The sequence below is a fragment of the Ahaetulla prasina genome, chromosome 3 (assembly GCF_028640845.1).
Source record: "Ahaetulla prasina isolate Xishuangbanna chromosome 3, ASM2864084v1, whole genome shotgun sequence".
NCBI lineage: Eukaryota > Metazoa > Chordata > Lepidosauria > Squamata > Colubridae > Ahaetulla > Ahaetulla prasina.
In genome coordinates this window covers 199,575,355-199,593,407 of record NC_080541.1, presented here as the reverse complement: position 1 = coordinate 199,593,407, position 18,053 = coordinate 199,575,355, and the positions used below count along the sequence as shown (strand labels likewise).

Genomic DNA, 18,053 nt, shown 5'->3' with positions numbered 1-18,053 from the left:
ATGTTGGGTATTTCATCACTCACTTTCCCCTCTGACACCCCCACCCCCCAATATAAAGAACAAGTAAGGCTCACAGTTTATCAATCTCCCTAAAATCAGGCTACTTTCTTCCATAAAATCCAGCCCATTAAAATCATATTAAAACTCGTAGTCGTCATCTGCCATGTCAATTGCCCAGGCAAATTTCTCTCGCTGAGTTTTATTATATATTTTCTCTATCGGTATTCCAAATTTCTTGCACCTTAAAATTGGAAAGGGGGGAGGAGAAAAAATCTGCCATAGGAAAAACAAAACAAAACCCACAAATGTGGATATTTCTCATATATATATCTATACATATATATATATATAATGTACTCAGAACAAAGTATGATGGGAATACATTTTGTCACAAATTTGTTTGTACTCATAATCTATTAACCCTCCCCAGCCCTTTCCCTCCTATCTTCTGCAAATCTACATGATCTTTAAGATCAAGAAGAAAAAAAAAGTTTAAATATTTTAAAATAATTAAAAGTACTAAAAATTCACATTAACAAAAGAAGTAACACTCAAGTCAGGAAGGATCTTCCCATCATGCTTTGCTTTGAAGAGATGTTGCATTTTTAATTCTAGGTTTCATTACCATGATGGTGACAAGTAAAAATGAAAACAACAGGGTGTTTCCATGACCATTGTGGCCAAAACCAGTGTGCTAAGGGCTTCAGTTGTGTTAAATTAATGAGGGTGGGGTGGGGAGAAATTAAGGAGTCCATTTTCTATTAAAATATAGAAGTTATTGCAAAACCCTAACTGTAAAAACATATCAATATCTCATTGGATTCTGTATACAGTAAATAATGATTTCCAAGCTCTTCAATGTAATGGCAAATTTGTCAGGTAGAACATTAACAAATTCCTCCATTCACTTGTCCTTACTGTACTCCAGAGATAAAACACAACCATACAGCTAGAATTTAGGTCTCTGAAACAGATTTAAATAAGTTGTCCATAGGACAACTGTCTTGGCTCCTCTATAATATTTCCAGGCATATCTTTACTCAAAGATGTTGGGTATTTCATCACTCACTTTCCCCTCTGACACCCCCACCCCCCAATATAAAGAACAAGTAAGGCTCACAGTTTATCAATCTCCCTAAAATCAGGCTACTTTCTTCCATAAAATCCAGCCCATTAAAATCATATTAAAACTCGTAGTCGTCATCTGCCATGTCAATTGCCCAGGCAAATTTCTCTCGCTGAGTTTTATTATATATTTTCTCTATCGGTATTCCAAATTTCTTGCACCTTAAAATTGGAAAGGGGGGGAGGAAGAGAGGGAGAAATAGAGACAAATCAGAAACAGATGATGACAACAAAATGCAAGTATTGTACTCTCAAAGAAGTCAAAATTTCAGAGATACATTTTCCAAATTTATAGTATATACATGATAGAGTAACTTGATCATGTCTAGTACCAATTCTTAAAATCTTGCCTGAAATCTTAGTGGACACTGTAAAATAGGCATTCATAGAGTAGGAGCAAAAGCTTCTAATTATGCTTGAAACTCTAATATTTAAGATATACATGGGCAAATTTATGACTTGTTGCTAAACCCTCTCATTATACTTAACTGTGGATCACTACAGGATATTTCTATACCTGTAGAACAGGGGTGTCCAAACTTGGTCCCTTTAAGACTTGTGGACTTCAACTCCCAGAGTCCCTCAGCCAGCAAAGCTTCAACTTGTGGACTTCAACTCTGGGAGTTGAAGTCCACAAGTCTTAAAGGGACCAAGTTTGGACACCCCTGCTGTAGAAGTATATATGCCCATCCCTAACCTACTAAATTGTGATTTTAAATTTTATAATCTCTATAATTATAATCTTTATAATTTATTATATAAAGTATATAAAAATTGTAACATAAATATAATTGCAAAATATAACTATATATTCTCTCTCTGTGTGTGTCTCTCTGAGTCAGCCAATCCACAGCCCTGATGGAAGGTATTCTACAGTTCTGAATCATGTGTTTTGCACAGCACTAGCATATATTGTTACCATCCAAGGTTAAAGCATCAATGCATTGTTTCCCTGAAATTTATTATGCATAATTAGTTCAAATGCAGTCAACAAACTAGGAATCTGAGGGAAAAGGCTATTAAATTTAGAAAGCAAGTATGACCAAATCCCTATCCTTATGCTCAATGTAGTATTTTTCATTTTTAAAAATTTCATAACAATCGTAAGAGCAAGCCCTCGGTGTGACTTCAACATGTGATACCTACATGGCCTGTGGTTTCCTGAATCTTCAGAACATGCAAGTCAATATTTGCAACTCATTCTTTATATCGTTCCTTACTCTTGATTTGATTTGAGTAGAATCTGAATTTCCAGGTCTGTGCTTTTTTCTTTATGTTACATTACTGCCAATTTGGTCAGAGACTGACTTCCTACTTACTGCCAAAATTGTCTGCTCCAAGTAGAATTTGCTTAAGAAAGCATGCTGCATCTGAATCTTAAGAGGGCAGGACATTAAATAGATGGCTTTCTTTGCTCTAACAGTTTGCTCTCAAGGTCAAAATTATAAAACCTGCTTTTTGCAGAGAATTTGAAGCAGAAAGGACTACATAATGGGTGATGATAAGTTACTAACTGGTGTTATTTATAGGTAACTTATTTACCATACTTTTCAGACTATAAGACACAACGGGAGTATAAGACACACCAAGATTTTGAACAGGTAAACAAGAAAAAAAAGTTTTTGCCCTCTCCAGGCCCCAGGAGCACTCTGCAGGCCTCCCAAAGCCTCCATGTGTCCCATTTTGTAAAAAAATAGGCCCGTTTTTTGCAAAAATGGGATGCGCAGGGGGTTTGGGATACAGATTGAATTTTATCTGCATCAGCCTTTTGAACTGTCTTGGAAAGCCAAGTATAAACAAAAGCAAACAAGGACCTTCAAACCCAGAAAACATAAGCCTAATTTGAGTCTTCGGAGAAGGGCGGGGTATAAATGTAAATAAATAAATTAAAAAATATATATATTATCCTCCTTTCTCAAACAAGAACTTACCAAGCAACAGAAATTCTAGGATCCAGATAATTTAGTTTGGAGGTACCCAAGGCTATTTGCTTGTTTTCCTCTCGGTCTGTTGCTTGAACTTCCAGCTTCATCAGCTGTTCCTCCACCCTTTGTACAGCCTTCTTCTTAGTTTCCACAGTCCTGTAAAAGATAATAAATAAAATAGGTGAGAACATTAAGTAACCTTTTGAAATGTATTTCATTAAGAGGAATTAGATATCAATGCAAGAAAAAAAATCCCTTAAGTGGACTGCTAAGCACATGTTAAGTTTACTCTTTGCAGAACTGAGAAGGGATTATCGTCATTTCCCTGTACTAGAAGTGTAAAATGCTTAACAATGCTTATTTCCCATGGTCTTCAAATCAGAGTTTACAGTAGGTCAGGACTATGTCCCTTATATAGATGCAATGGGCAGATAAGATGACTTATCCAAAGTGGCCCAGAAAGACCTTGGTTGGGAAGGAAATTGAATCAAAGGCCTTCTGGGCTTCATTCCAACAAATGTCCATGTTAAAGTTCCAGCTTTTGCAGGATGCTTAAACTGCAGACACTGGGAAGACCATGGTTATTGCTTTAATTTGTTCTTTTGTATAGATCTTTTAAACTGATAATATGTATACCTCATCTTAATATGATAGCTGAAGCAAGGAATAATGAATTATCTTGCTATAGATAAAATAGTGCTCATAATCTGATTAGCCAATTTTGATGTGTATGTTTATGTTTTTGAACAGTACAGATATGAGGAAAATCTGCCCAGGGAGAGCAATGTGTATATTACGGATTTCTTGGCGTCATGAAAAATCTGTATTACTAAAAATGGATGTCTATAACCTTCAATTGGGTGAAATAGTGCATCAAAGGGCAACAAGTTTTGAACCAACGGACCTCAAATGTGCTAACTCACAATTCTATGCCCAAAATCCAGGAGCCATGACTCGTCGGACTGAAATTTGATAAATTAGTGGCCACTTCAGTGCTGCTGCACTACCATGTTGCTGTCTGAAGATTTAATAGATTGGTTCTACCTAGCCGTCCATAGCCTGAGTAGACTGGTCCTGCCATCAGCCACCAGCGTTATGATCAGTAGTGATCAAGCTATTGGGAAGTTGGAAGTAGCTTCCACTCTCACTTATTTTTTTTTTTGCCCACCCATGGTCATTCTATTTCAGTTTAGGTAAGGAATATCTCTGAAACAATGACCCAACAAGTCAAATCTCTAGTATACCCTAAAGTTGAAGCATCTTTCCAGACATACCTGGGTATCTTTCTACTTGGTATAAGAAGGCTGAAATGCTGCTGGTTCAAATGTGTAGGACAATTGCCAGTGATATCTTTTCATATCTTGTGACTCTTGTGTGTATCCAAGTATTTATTTAAACAGTCCTACGTGCGTTTTCACTGCCCTTGCAATCAGAACCATATAAGGAAAGAAGAAAACCTATTCTCTAGCAGTTTAACAGTCACATCCCATTGCTTAACAATATTGCCCTTTATAGATATTTAAAAATGCAAGATTTCATTTGATTTCCCATGATTTGGTAAAAGGGTCTTCCAAATTATTGTGATAACAATCACATTCACTAGCCTAGGAAATCCTTCTAGTCTTCAGAGCGGCAAATGTCATAGTTTGGAAGGCTAGAAATCTTTCTAACCTTCAGAAGGATGATGTTCACTAGCTTTCCAGTGCTCTTCTGTGTGTGGGAAAAAACACCTCTGCAAGGGTGTTACTCCCAGAAAGCTAACTTTTCAAGTTTCAAGACAATGTACGCACAAATCCAATAAATGTGATACATAGAGGACATAAGAAATCTTAGGAAATGGAAGGACTGAACATTGTTTCACAGAAGGCAACATATACCGTATATACTCGAGTATAAGCCGAGTTTTTCAGCACGTTTTTTGTGCTGAAAAACGTCCCCTCGGCTTATACTCGGGTCTATACGGCTTATACTCGAGTTTGTTGTTTTTTTTAAGCCCCTCGGCTTATACTCGAGTATATACGGCTTATACTCGAGTTTTTTTTTTTCTTTTTTTCACATTTTACCGGACGGCGCGGGGAAGCCCTGCCGGTGCAGTGAGAGGGCGGGGCGGGGGAGCCGCCAGCCTTCTCAGCTGAGGGAGGGAGGGTTTCCCCAACCGGTAGGTGCCTCATTTCCCACCCTCGGCTTATACTCGAGTCCCCAGTTTACCCCAGTTTTTGGGGTAAAATTGGGGACCTCGGCTTATACTCGGATCGGCTTATATTCGAGTATATACGGTAAATGTGTTTTAAAAACCCAACTAGGAGCTTTTTGGGAGTAGGAGGAATCTATAAAATAAAAGCAAAACATGAGAGTTAACTACAGACTTCTACTTTATACCTTGCCTAGGAAACTTTTTACATGCACAGTGCTGGGAACAGAGGTAAAAGAGCAAGGCAGCCTGTATGTATTTATTCAGAAGGAAGACTCCTTGCTCTGATCAATAGGCACAAAATTGCAGGCCAAGATCTGAAATAGCACATTCAAAAACTGAATATTCACATAATAGACATTTTAAAAGATCTTTCATTTGGGCCAATATGAAATAAGGAAATGCTTGCATTAGAGCAGTCACTTACTTTTTAGACTTCTCATCCCTTCGGATCTTGGCATCAGCTTTGGCGCTTTTTAGTTCTCTCTTGGCATCTGCCAACTGTTCCTTCTTGGCATCAATCTAGATCATGCAAACAGATAAATCATAGTACAGATATGGGAAGGAATTACAATAGAAAAGCTGAAACATTTAGACAACTATTTTTTAAAGATTCTACTTTCAGATTTCGTACAGAATATCCAGAAAAAAATAAAACTCTCAAGAATCCATCTTATATCTCATGAATAATAAAGCCTAATATTTATTTATTTATTGTTTTATTTTTGAAATTTAAAAAGGTATTTGGAGAAGAGCACAATTAATAGCTGTTTTGAGTACCCTAAAGTGGATAAACTATTATTTTTAATGGGCAGAAATAGTAATGGTTTTGTTTGCAAGGAATCTAGATTTTATAATAGTGTGGAGGGGGCCCAAAATTGCAATAGGCTGTGTTTCTGGGGGGCTTATAAAGATCCACTACAGCAGAAAACATGGATAGCAAGATTCTAAGTCTTATGATGCTCATTAAACTAGAGAATTGTTTTAATAGTTAAAATGCCAGGCTAGAAACCAGGAGACTGTAAATTCTAGTCCTGCCTTATGCATGAAAGGCGGCTGGGCCAGTCACTCTCTCTCTTAGCCTACAATGTCAGGCTCTGGCAACAAGTTGGTTGATTCTATCAAACAATGAATCAACACTCAGTTCATCAGAAAAAATCAAATACTGCACTTGCTAAAAAAGTTAAGAAGAAAAAAAAAAGAATGTATCATCAGCTACCAAGGTGTCCCAGTACACATTAACAGTTAAAATAGCAATTAAAATGATCAGGTAAACAATTAATAAAATAAATAATTAAAATGATTAAACCCCATACAAAAATATGTGCTTTAAATGGCTCTTTAAAAAGCTAATATTAAGTCCCTTAACTTTCATACAGTGCATTCCAAAGAGCTGGAGTAGCAACTCTCCCCTTCCCAAAGGTTCAGAATTGGGTCACTGCTAAACAAGCTCACAACCAGTGTATCTTTTCAAATGGTATCAACAAACATGGGGGTATTCCCTCAGACAGCCTGGATCAAAGCCATTTCTGGCATTAAAGGTAACTATCATTTTGATCATTTTTCTCTAGAAACAAATTGACGGTGCAGCACTTTATATCAATCCAGGCATCAGTATAACAACAACATTCTTACCAACATAACCTAACTACTGAGTTCTTAATCAAACACAAGGGTAACCCACATGGAACACATTATTATAGACTACCCCCCACCACAGTTTTAAAGTCATCATTACCCAGACAAGGACATAGTTGGTATATCAATCAAATCTGCTAAAAGGTACCAGTGGCCATTGCCTTAATCTGGGAAAGCAGATCTGTATTCAGAAGCACCATTAACTGTCTTCCTTCCAGGCAGACTAAGCAAATTCCCTGGAATTATCGCCCCTCACAATAAGCATCTCCCTCTTGTCTTAATCAAATAAGAGAAGAGAACAAAGTTCTACAGATTCCACCTTGGGGGGAAAAAAAGAGCCAGGTTTCTAAACACTACATTTAAGGCATTTGTATACTTTTTAGAATTAAAAGACTTTGGAGGACATCAAAATCTAGTATCAACATACAGAATAAATAATTTTGAATGTAGCTACTCTGAAAAATGGCTCTTTAGCTTCTGCTTAAATAGTAGAAAAGAGCTAATCCTCTAGAGAAGCACCGTTACACTGTCAAACAGCTGTTACCGTTTCCCCCCACTTCAAAATAACAATTTTCTTAAAATGTCACCTTATTAGTGCCACGTTTTGCCTCCTGGAGCTACAGAGCAAAAACTGCTCCATTTGTTACGTAACTGAGATCTGAGTCCTAACACCTCAAACTGCTCCTGAGGGTGGTGGTTTCTTTGTTAAATGGTATATAATGATTTCACAAAGGCATGGTCAGTAAATTAGTGAAAACTGTAATATTTATAATTATATATAACGGCACACACACACGTAAATAATTAACTGCCTTTCCCTGAGCCAGAATACTTCTTACATCGAAAATGACAATGTCCTAAGAACCAAATGCATTTTCTCTATTTTGCTGTTGCTATCACAAATCAGCTCATTGCTCAATGAATGTCTCATGTTGGTTCAATACAGATTGGTAGACTTTTTTTTAAAAAAAATCCCAATCTATGGCTGAAATAGTGACTGGCCCAGAGTCATCAGGGCTGGCTTCCATGCCTGAGAGAGGACTGAGTCTTCCTGCTTCTAATTCAGCACCTTAACCACTAGATATATTCTTCACGCATACCTAATTTATTTTGCTTTTACTATCTCTTATTACTGTTTTGCAGACTTAAAATTTACAGACACAGAGATAACACATATTTTAGAATGGCTGGATATGATGATCTTGCATGCAAAGAAGGTTATTTCTGTAACAAAACCTAATAGAATACTCGGGAAGTCTGTAAAAACAAACCCAAGCAATTTGTGAAATACTTTGAGAAGTTTGACAAGAAAGAGTTAATAGGAGTTAATTAACATTAGTTTATCTTTTAACTAAATAACTTAACTAATAACTTAATTACCTTGGTCTGTAAATTCATCATGGATTTTTCAAAGGTTTTTGGAGGTGCCCTCTGGTGGTTGCAAAGAATAGCAACAGCTCTGTTGGCACGATTGTAAGATAGGATCTTTGCTGGGATATTATCATCCGCTGGAAGAATTCAAAGGAAACATTTCTTTCCATATCGCAAGATGAACATTTATGAAAAGCAACTGAAAAAAGCAACTTCCAACAACTGAAAAAGAATGTCAGGGAGTCTTGAGCATATATAGCAGTTGCGTCCTAATTATGAAGGTCAGATACTTTATGCAGTCTATATCTTGAGTAAATACTGTTAAAAAAAAAGAGTGAAGTGTGTATTGTAATTAACATAGAAAAGATGAGACAGGCTATTTCAAAGATACTTACGGGTTGTGAGTTCCTTCAGTTGTTGCTGTAGCGTAATAGAGGCATTATATGTTCGGAATACCTTAGCTGTCAGCCCTTCCATAAGATCTTGAAGATGCTTATTTAAAATACTAGTCTGGAAGATGGGAGAGGAAAGGAGGAAAAAATTATATACCAATTCAACAAATGGTAAAGGATATAAACGAATTTAATTAGGAAGTGCAAATCATAGAAACAGTAATTTTATCCCAAACAAGAGGAGCTATAAAGTTGAGGCATTTTGTACAATGGCCTGCATTCTCCTTCATATGAGCCAGATATTTTCATTAATTTATTCTTATTCAACCTGGCCCTAAACCATTTCAAATAATGGGAGTTGCAAACCTAAAAGTAGAGGATGACTCCCTACTTTTGCTTCCTTTCTACTGAGCTGGATAATTGCTGATGTCTTCTAATAGTAACATGATGGCTATTAAACATAAAAGGATGGTGAAAATGAATGAAATAAACAATAGACATAGCAGTATTTCCTTAAATTTTAAAGGAAAGATAAATAACCAAAGTTCTCTATACTTCTGCATCTTCTATCTTATTATTTAAATGCATTATAAAACAGTTAAAGGATATAAATACTATATTTTTCATTTTTGGAAAGATATTTAAAGGAGTTAATTAAAGCAAAGTAATTTTTCATGAGTAAAACAAATTATATATATATGGCTTTTCTCACATTTTCTTATTTTTTTCTCCCAGTGCAGACAAATTACCCATAAGGACTTTTATGCTATCTGAGCTTAGTTGTTTTCTTCCACACATTTCATTATCAAACTAGGCAACATCATCAGTGCTGATGTTTGTGTTGATGCTGCCTAGTTTGGTAAGGAAACATCTGCAAGAAAATAACAAACCCAGAAAACACCAAGGACCCACAGTTCAACCCTGAGCTGCAAATATTCTCTTCTAAATTACCTGTACTTTAGGATACCATAGATCCAATGACACATGTACTTTCATTTGCCAATGTTTTGTAAAATCAAAACAAGGCTGCTAACAATATGATGCTAATGTATTCTGGGGCAGCTCTGTATCTTTTATTAAATTCAAAATTACATCTTTTAAAAGCTTTTTTTAACCCATCATTTTTTATAAATAATTCAAAGTGGTGAACATATTTATTACTCCTTCCTCCTCCTATTTTCCCCACAACAACCACCCTGTGGAATGAAGTTGAACTGAAAGAGGGTGATTGGCCCAAAGTTATCCAGCTGGCTTTCATGCCTAAGATAAGACTAGAACTCATAGTCTCCTGGTTTCTAGCATGGTGCCTTAACCACTAGATCAAACTGGCTCTTATGCCAAGCCATACCAGAACAACCAATAGGCATTTATTTCACAGAAGAAAGTTTAAGAAACATCATTTCAAGCTTACAGTAGTTCATATAGCTTTCAAATGTAGCAAAGATACTCACATTAAGCCTATCAAATAAATCATCTTCTGGCTGCTTATTTTCCATGAATAACTGAAGATTCTTAAATACCTGAAAGGTAATTACAAAGGACAGAAACATGAAGCAAAGAAACAGGAGACTCTGCTGGCATGTTGCTTTCCTCACTATATTATCTGATACCATATTAATATGGCTGCTGGACTCACAGAGTTTGCTAAGCTATGAATGACATGGACTATTTGGTTCTGGCTGCAAGTACAAACTCAGGAATTGTGGTTTGTAAACCAAGATTGATGGCCTAATGTGTACAACCAACCATGGCTATGCAAACCATAACCAGATACGTGACATCAGATTTTACTTGTGTCCATTTATGTGTAGCATGCTACTTTTGTTTGTAATATGTTACAAAAGTCAGGCGGCTATTAATTCAGTTAATAAATTTCCCAGATTCACAACAGAATTCTAAAGATGAATCAATATATTGGAGCCCATTTTCTATGAGAATAGATGAAAGTATTTGTTTTTACTTAGTAATAGGAGGATTACATAAGGAATGTGTTTCTGAAATTAAAAATACTAAAGGTAGGAATTTTGAAGAATGTCAGTGATTATGACTGAAAAACTATTATTCATGCTCAATAGAAAAAAATATGTGGATTTTATTATCACCATTTGCTGGAGACAAAGTATAATAAGGTGGCTCTGCCTCTGACTTTTTGAGGATTTCCCAAAACATAAAGTTATAGCACTATGCATTCTGAATGTGATGAAATATTGACCCAATCAAGTGGAATGATTACCTGAAGAGCAACCAAAAGATAAAAGAGATTTAAAAGATAAAACTACTCAGTTTGTGGATTTCTTTAGTAGAGTCCCTTACCCTTTTCTCAACAGGTACTTTGTTATAGTATCTTATGGAGTCTTTTCCAAGGAAATCAAATTCTACTACATATTCCTGACCATCTAATTCTGGATGCAAATTAATGTGTTCCACACGGAGGGAGCAACACCCCACTGTGTCAGCAGTCTCCCCTTCTTCTTTCTCATTGCCAGCTCTCAAAGCAAGCTACAAATATTGAATAGTGAGAAAGAAAAAACAGGTCAGTTTAAACAGATGAAAACATTTTAATCATGTAATTGATCAGCAGGAGGTTACATCACTAAGCTAAGAAGCTATTTATTTGAAATTCCAGAATGAAATTTGAGGTATCTGCAAATTCACTAGAAGGATTACACTAATTTAAAAGTTAGGCATATTTAGACTACTTGGATCCATGGGTATATGCACTTTAGATAAACTGACATGGAAACTGAAGTAAATAAGAGAAGCGCAACACTAGCCAAGATGCTTCTACTCTGTTTTTCATTCTTTAATACCAGAGCTGTTATTGCAGAATATTCTATACACCTCTGACCCTGCAAAACGAAAAGCCAAACTATTTGTGCAGGTACATTGTGCAGGTACAGTTGTTTTATCCAAACAGTCAATTTGTTAGATGAGATTGTGTATCCCCAGCTTTACAAGATAATAGTTCTTTTCATTTAAATTCCTTCCTGTCATTCTTCAAAGACTTCTCTGGTACCTGTTATACCTCATTTATGCCAAAGTTGTACAAAGTTGGATTCAGGAATTCTGTTTATTTACACCAAAAAAATCTGTAAAAGTCAGAATCTCACTTTATCAATGAAGTACAATGCCACAGCCCTTTGTCGCACTTTCATCTCTTTAGATTTCCAGTCTTCTCGATATTGATTTCGAATCCTATCTACACATTTCTTCAATCTCCGAGCTGTCTCATATTTCTGCCAGTCTTTCTCACCCTGCCAAGAAAATCACAGGGAACAATGTGATGGGTTGCTCAAGTGTAGCAGGGCTCTTATTTGAAGAGGAGATACAATTTTTCATTTATTTTGATCAGATATGACCTAATTTTTTATTGATACTTCTGATTTCAGAAGGGAAAAGCAGTTTAAAACCCCATTTAAGATATAATTTATCTTAATTTTTTTTAAATAAAAAAGTCCAGTTTGGATCTTCAGATATGCAATGTATCTTTTCCAAAAGCATATTAGTCATGACACAAATAGTCTAGACACAAAAAGTACCTTGATTCTAGAGCTGGGATTCAACATGATGTACTTAATAGATCCTTGAATATTCTCAGTCCATGATACCAGCCATGTTACTTTGTTATCATGCCGAATCTCTTTCCATTTATGGCCAGGGGGAGGGGGAGGGACTTTAGAATCCCTAGGAAGGAAAAACACAGACGTTTCAAAACAGGAAAATTCATAAGGAAGCCACAGAATATCAGCAAGCAAATTAATTATTCAGCAAGATTCTGACAATGAACAGCGGCATCATAACAACTACTACAGTATGATACATTATGACATTTTATTTATTTATATCCTTATTATTTTTATCAGTAACTCAAAGCAGCAAACATACCTAATGCTCCCTCCTCCTATTTTCCCCACAACCAACACCCTGTGAGATGGCTGAGCTGACACAGTGACTAGCCCAAAGTCACCTAGCTGGCTTTGATGTCTAAGGGGCATTAAAACTCACAGTCTCTTGGTTTCCATTCTTAACCATTAGACCAGACTGGCTTATTATTATGGGTAGTCACAGAGTTGGCATTTTTATCTACTTAAGGAGTCTTTCCCAAGAACCTAAGATGGGCAGACGCAGTAGTGGGTTTTAAATCCCATCACTACCAGTTCGCTCATGGGCATGCTTGCCCTCGCGATGTGCATGCACAGAGATGTCTGGGCAGGTGGGCAGAGCCTCCCACCACCACTACTGGTTCACCCAAACCGGGCGAACAGGTAGCAACCCACCACTGGGCAAATGTTGGATTATTAATATTGTTATGAATATTTCATTCGATTTGTTTGATCCCCACTCACAACTTTAGATGAATAACAGCCAGTATTCATAGACTTTAATGCCTAATAATTAGACACGCTTGAACATGTGAATCTCAATTTTATACATTCATGAATAGATTTTAAAAATGAGAATTTATTCTGAGCAAAACTTGACAGGCAGGGTTTATAAATAGCAAAAAGCCATTAATGTGGTCAATTTGTTTTTGCTTTAGTGTGACATGTGGATTTATCTATTATGGCAACACTCTTAAATAAATCTGGTCATTATACCTTATTCAACAAACAATATGAATGGTGTCAATAAGCCACAATTTTAAGCTAATTAGCACAGCTTTATGGCCAAATTCTCCAAAATTAGTCTAACTAGCTTCTATGATTCCATACGAATTCATTTTCTCCAAGGCAGCACAGAAGCCAATAAAAAGGATAAGGAGAGGATAGATCACTCTGTCCTTCTTTGCCTGACTGCCATTATTTGCCTCAATAAGATTGAATTGTAAATTTAAAAAACCCTCAGATGGTAAATAGTGCATTACACTATTTTTTGAAGACAGTAAGTCAAATGATGTTGAAGTCAGGTTCACAATGACTTTGTCCTCTATTATGCCTTGATTTGCTCCATGCCCAATGCTACCCATTCCTATCCTCCAATCCTTTAAATTTGTTAAATTACGGATAAAATGCTGCTTTCAGACATAAACCTACCAATGATTCTTAAGTTTTTCTGCAATGTTGCCAGGCAGTTCTTCTGCCTTAGACTGCATTAGGTCATGAATCAAAGAGTTTCTAACAGATCAAACCCACTTTCCCAGTATTTAGGAAGAAGGCAAAACTGTGTCTCTTTTGACCTATATACTAATTTTGTCTTGATTTTAGTGCTTATTTTAGTTGTAGGGATTTTGTTATTTTTTAATATTTTATTTTATAAGCAGCGTATATAACAGCAGGAAGGTAGTTTGCATATTAGAACAATTAGACTGCTTATGTGTCCAAATATAAGCTGATCTAAATTTTCTACAGAAAAAAAAAAGATGTAAATATAACCACTTGCAGTTGCTGTTTATAAATTACAAAGCTGACCCGAGTATGAGTTACTTTAACACTTCGTACTACATTAAAGAAAAACTATTCTTACATACTAATGATACAATATTGTTTTGTGTATTTTGAACAATTGGCATCATCTGATAAAAAGCACTGGTTTTCCTCTTCTAGGAACCAACTTGAGAGAGATGCTATTTGAGTGAAAAGCTTGTATTTAGCTGCTGTTCTCTCTAATCAGAACCCTTTCCTAGAAATATGCAAGGTCTCCCATCCTCACTTGCTACAATTGATGATGATGTCTTCAGGCATTATTCGTCGCTTCAGCATGCCCATTTTGGGATGGTTGCCACGCCCTCTGAAGAGACCTGGAGGCTCAATCTTAAAGTTGGCAATTCTTTCCTTATGGTTATCCATGACACAATAACCATATTCTTTTAATAACCGCTCATTCTCTTCTTTAATTCTCTAGAGGAACACATGCACACAAAGATAAAAAAATTATAACACATCCAAATCTGCTGTATCAATTATTCAGATCAAATAAATTAGCTGTTCTTTAGCAGATTCCCAAGCACAGAACTCTTAGTGCATGTGCAGTACAAGAATGCCATTTGGTCTATACATCATAGAAAGGGCTTGAAAGTTGATCAGCAAGATCATTTGACTGCTTTATAACTGTAGTATGTACGCTTACCTCAGGAAATTGCATACAGATCTACTAATAAGTGAATCCCATTTAGTTCAGTGGGTTTATTCAGATAAGTAGCTCATAGTGTGCCCTCATATACTAATCTAGGGCTAAACCTGAATGAACATAAATTTAGCATCATCCAAGATAAATTTTCCTCACTCTCCCCAGAAATTTTCAGGTTTCCTTGCTTAAAACAAGAAGTGCTCTGTATAGTGTATTACAGGCGGTTCTGAAAAAATGTTCAAACTACAGGTAAAGGACCCATATCCCATATCTTTATCCTTGACCCTCCTTAGCATCCCTTTTATTCCTAACAAGATAATACATGATTCAATCATCAATCCACAAGAAGGATTTATTCTTTTCTATATAATGCAGAACCAGCTATTTCAGATAATGTTTTTTTTAAAAAAGAGAAATAAATAGAAATGTAAGACAATGACCTAATTCAGAGATATCAAATAATGGGTGTTACAAGATGGCAGTTTAGGGCTGATATATTTTCCCTTTGTATTCCACTTTGCCATATCCCTTCCTTTCTATGATTATGTAGAAAGAAAATGAAAGGATTTTGCTTCAGTTTAGGTAGTGCCTGTCTTGCAACCATAATTCTGGACAGCAAATACTGGATAAAAATGAACAGAACAAAAAGATAAATACTAAAAAACGTCAAAGTAACAGTGCAGTAGCACATGAGGATAAACACATAATCACGTCAGAGAAAACTACAATGATGGCCTTATTCAACTGACAGGCTCTAGAGCTGGGGAAACACACAGATCTTCAAGAATTATGAAATGTCCACAAGGTCAGGGCTAAACTCGATTGCAAAAAAATATGACCTCAGCAACAGAGTTGTCAATGCCTGGAATGCACTACCTGATTCTATTGTTACATCCTCAAACCCCCAAAACTTTAACCTTAAACTGTCTATCGTGGACCTCACCTCATTCCTAAGAGGTCCGTAAAGGGGCGTGCATAAGTGCACCAGCGTACCTACTACCTTCCCTGTCCTACTGTCGCCATTTATTCGTACTCATTTCCTGTGTTCATGTCCATGTTTATACTTATACCTGTTTTCTCGTATATGTTTGACAAACTAAATAAAATAAATAAAAATAAATAAATGAATAAAAATAAATAAATGATATGTTATTCCAAAGAGCAGATGATGCTAAGGAGGCCTATCTCCTGGGTCTTTTTAGATGGCACTGCTTAACAGATGGTCTAAAAGCATTCCTACCCTTCCAGGTCAGTGGTGAGTTTCACTTACCTTTGCTACTGGTTCGCGCATGCCACTTCTGCTCATGTGCAGAAGCTTTTGTGCATGCGCAGAGCGTATTTGATGACATCTGGGGGTGGGGGTGGGGAAGCCTCCCACTACTGCTACTACCAGTTTGCCCCAGAACCAGTAGCAACCCACCACTGTTCCAGGTCTAATGGGCTGTGCAGAAACAATTGGGGAAAGGTAGTCTTACAAATAACCCAGACCAATGACATGAGTGGCTTTTTATAAAAGCACCTTCAAGTGCATCCGGAAACTTACTGAGTGCTGGGAAATTCATGGAATCATAATGTAACATAGGCATATTGTGGTATGCCACCAAGTTCTAGCCAAGTGGTTTTTAAGGACAGATCCATGTACAGTGCATTACCAGTAAGGCATAAGCAATGAAATGTTTCCTGGTCCAAAACAAGTGATAAGACCAATATGTACAAAAGCCTTTGGGGCCATAATTACCATCTATTCCTTAAACAAAACCTGTGAGTCTAAAAGGACCCCCAAATTGTGCATGATTTCTATCTGGCGTAGTGCAACCCTACTAAGAACTAGTGGAAATAAAGACACTTGTAAAATCTGATATACTAGAACATGCAGTGTAGCTGGAGAGCACTCCAATCATGACTTCTATTTTTAGAGCCTACTTCTAAGTAAAGATACCTGCTTTTCATCCTTGGTCATTTGCTTTCTAGCTTCTGTTTGGGCCTTGAAATACTGACTCATATGACCAAAGTCACATTTGCTGAGGCTGGTGATGGTTCCCTTTTCTTCTGAAGTCATTTCCTGCAAGAAGAAAAACAGAAGTATTATTAGTCAAATGAGATAAATAAAAGAATGTAGTTGTTTATTATATTTATATCCTGTCTTTCCTCCACGAACTAAACTCTGATTTGAATGTCAAAGTAGAAGTAGGCATATAATAATAAAAACCAACATCTCTTTGGACATTTCTAGAAATCATGTTAATTTTAATAGCCAAGACTTTTTAAGAAAGCTAACAAGAAACAATTTCGCTGTCAGTAACAAGCACCTAGATTCCTTCTAAATTGAACTACACCACTAAAAGACATGTGAAATCAGTGTTTAAGCATTTATAAATTTAGGTTTTATAAATATATATATGGAGCTGGATCCCACGCTTTAAGGTTCTACTAGAGCAGAGTTCTCTTTCTGGCTTTGTGGACTGGTGGGGGGGAGGGGATGGTTCTGTATGAGCAGTGGGCAAAATGAAGTGTGCCTGCTGCTTGCGGAAGTGGGAGTGCGCACACACATGCTCACCTGCCACTTCCGTGGCCCTGCTTCCAACAGCTTAAAGTCTGGTAGTGGGCTGTGGCTTGGGGATTGGGGACCCCTGCATTAGAGAGAATTTTTGATCTACCAAGGAGGAGACGTCTGTAAATATTCTTATTTTTAAAAGGATGAAGAAGCCCATCACACACTATCTTTCCATAAAAGGCTGTTCATACCTTTCTCCAGTCTTTAAAGAAGTTTTTCCTGAAGATATCCTTTGTAGTGTACTCATGATCAAGCATTTTTGCAAAGAAAGTTGCAACCTCTTCTGCTTTGGGACTGAGTTTCATGACTTTACCTGCACAAGAAAAATAGGCATGAAATAACAAGGCAACATTCTAAAGATATATTCAACTTTCCAGCTACTCTTAGAAAAGATCCAGAGGCACACTTACCAGCAGATAAACAGTGAAAGCAGAATAACCATCCTGAAAACAAGCTATTTTGTTTCAAAGGAAAATGACAAATGTCTTCAGTTTTATTCCCAATTCTATAATGGTCGGTGTGACCTCAGAATGGGTCACTAGTTAGTCAAGTCCAGCTGAGAAGCAGAAAAATCATCTTGTGAGGTGGTCTGGGATTGATTTGAAGTGCACAGAATTCTTTGTGAGATTAGTTGCATCACTGCCCCACTGGCTTGGTGAAAGTCAGCAAGGTGGCATTGGAGGCTAGTTGAAAATAGAATTCAAAGTAGAAGAATTCATGCATTCTTGGAAAGGGGGTTGATTCCATTGACCATGAAAGAGAAGCCTCCCTTGACCACCCTGTACTGGATA

The 18,053-nt window shown here is 36.7% G+C and overlaps 1 protein-coding gene across 4 annotated transcripts in view; it reads right to left on the bottom strand.

The window, feature by feature from the left end:
- Positions 1 to 261: 261 nt before the first annotated feature.
- Positions 262 to 18,053, bottom strand: part of TOP1 (DNA topoisomerase I) — a 56,017-nt gene continuing 38,225 nt past the window's right edge. For 3 of the 4 annotated variants that reach the window (XM_058175828.1, XM_058175829.1, XM_058175830.1), the window contains 12 exons: positions 17,454 to 17,575; positions 16,648 to 16,770; positions 14,292 to 14,479; positions 12,182 to 12,326; positions 11,753 to 11,896; positions 10,956 to 11,141; positions 10,094 to 10,162; positions 8,646 to 8,760; positions 8,260 to 8,387; positions 5,669 to 5,763; positions 3,057 to 3,206; positions 262 to 1,287 (listed from right to left, as the gene is read on the bottom strand). In XM_058175828.1, the coding sequence (XP_058031811.1) occupies positions 1,185 to 1,287; positions 3,057 to 3,206; positions 5,669 to 5,763; positions 8,260 to 8,387; positions 8,646 to 8,760; positions 10,094 to 10,162; positions 10,956 to 11,141; positions 11,753 to 11,896; positions 12,182 to 12,326; positions 14,292 to 14,479; positions 16,648 to 16,770; positions 17,454 to 17,575 (1,568 nt within the window). In that variant the 3' untranslated portion in view covers positions 262 to 1,184. Of the gene's footprint in view, positions 1,288 to 3,056; positions 3,207 to 5,668; positions 5,764 to 8,259; positions 8,388 to 8,645; positions 8,761 to 10,093; positions 10,163 to 10,955; positions 11,142 to 11,752; positions 11,897 to 12,181; positions 12,327 to 14,291; positions 14,480 to 16,647; positions 16,771 to 17,453; positions 17,576 to 17,672; positions 17,819 to 18,053 lie in introns of those variants that run through there. The other variant, XM_058175831.1, reaches the window with a different exon arrangement.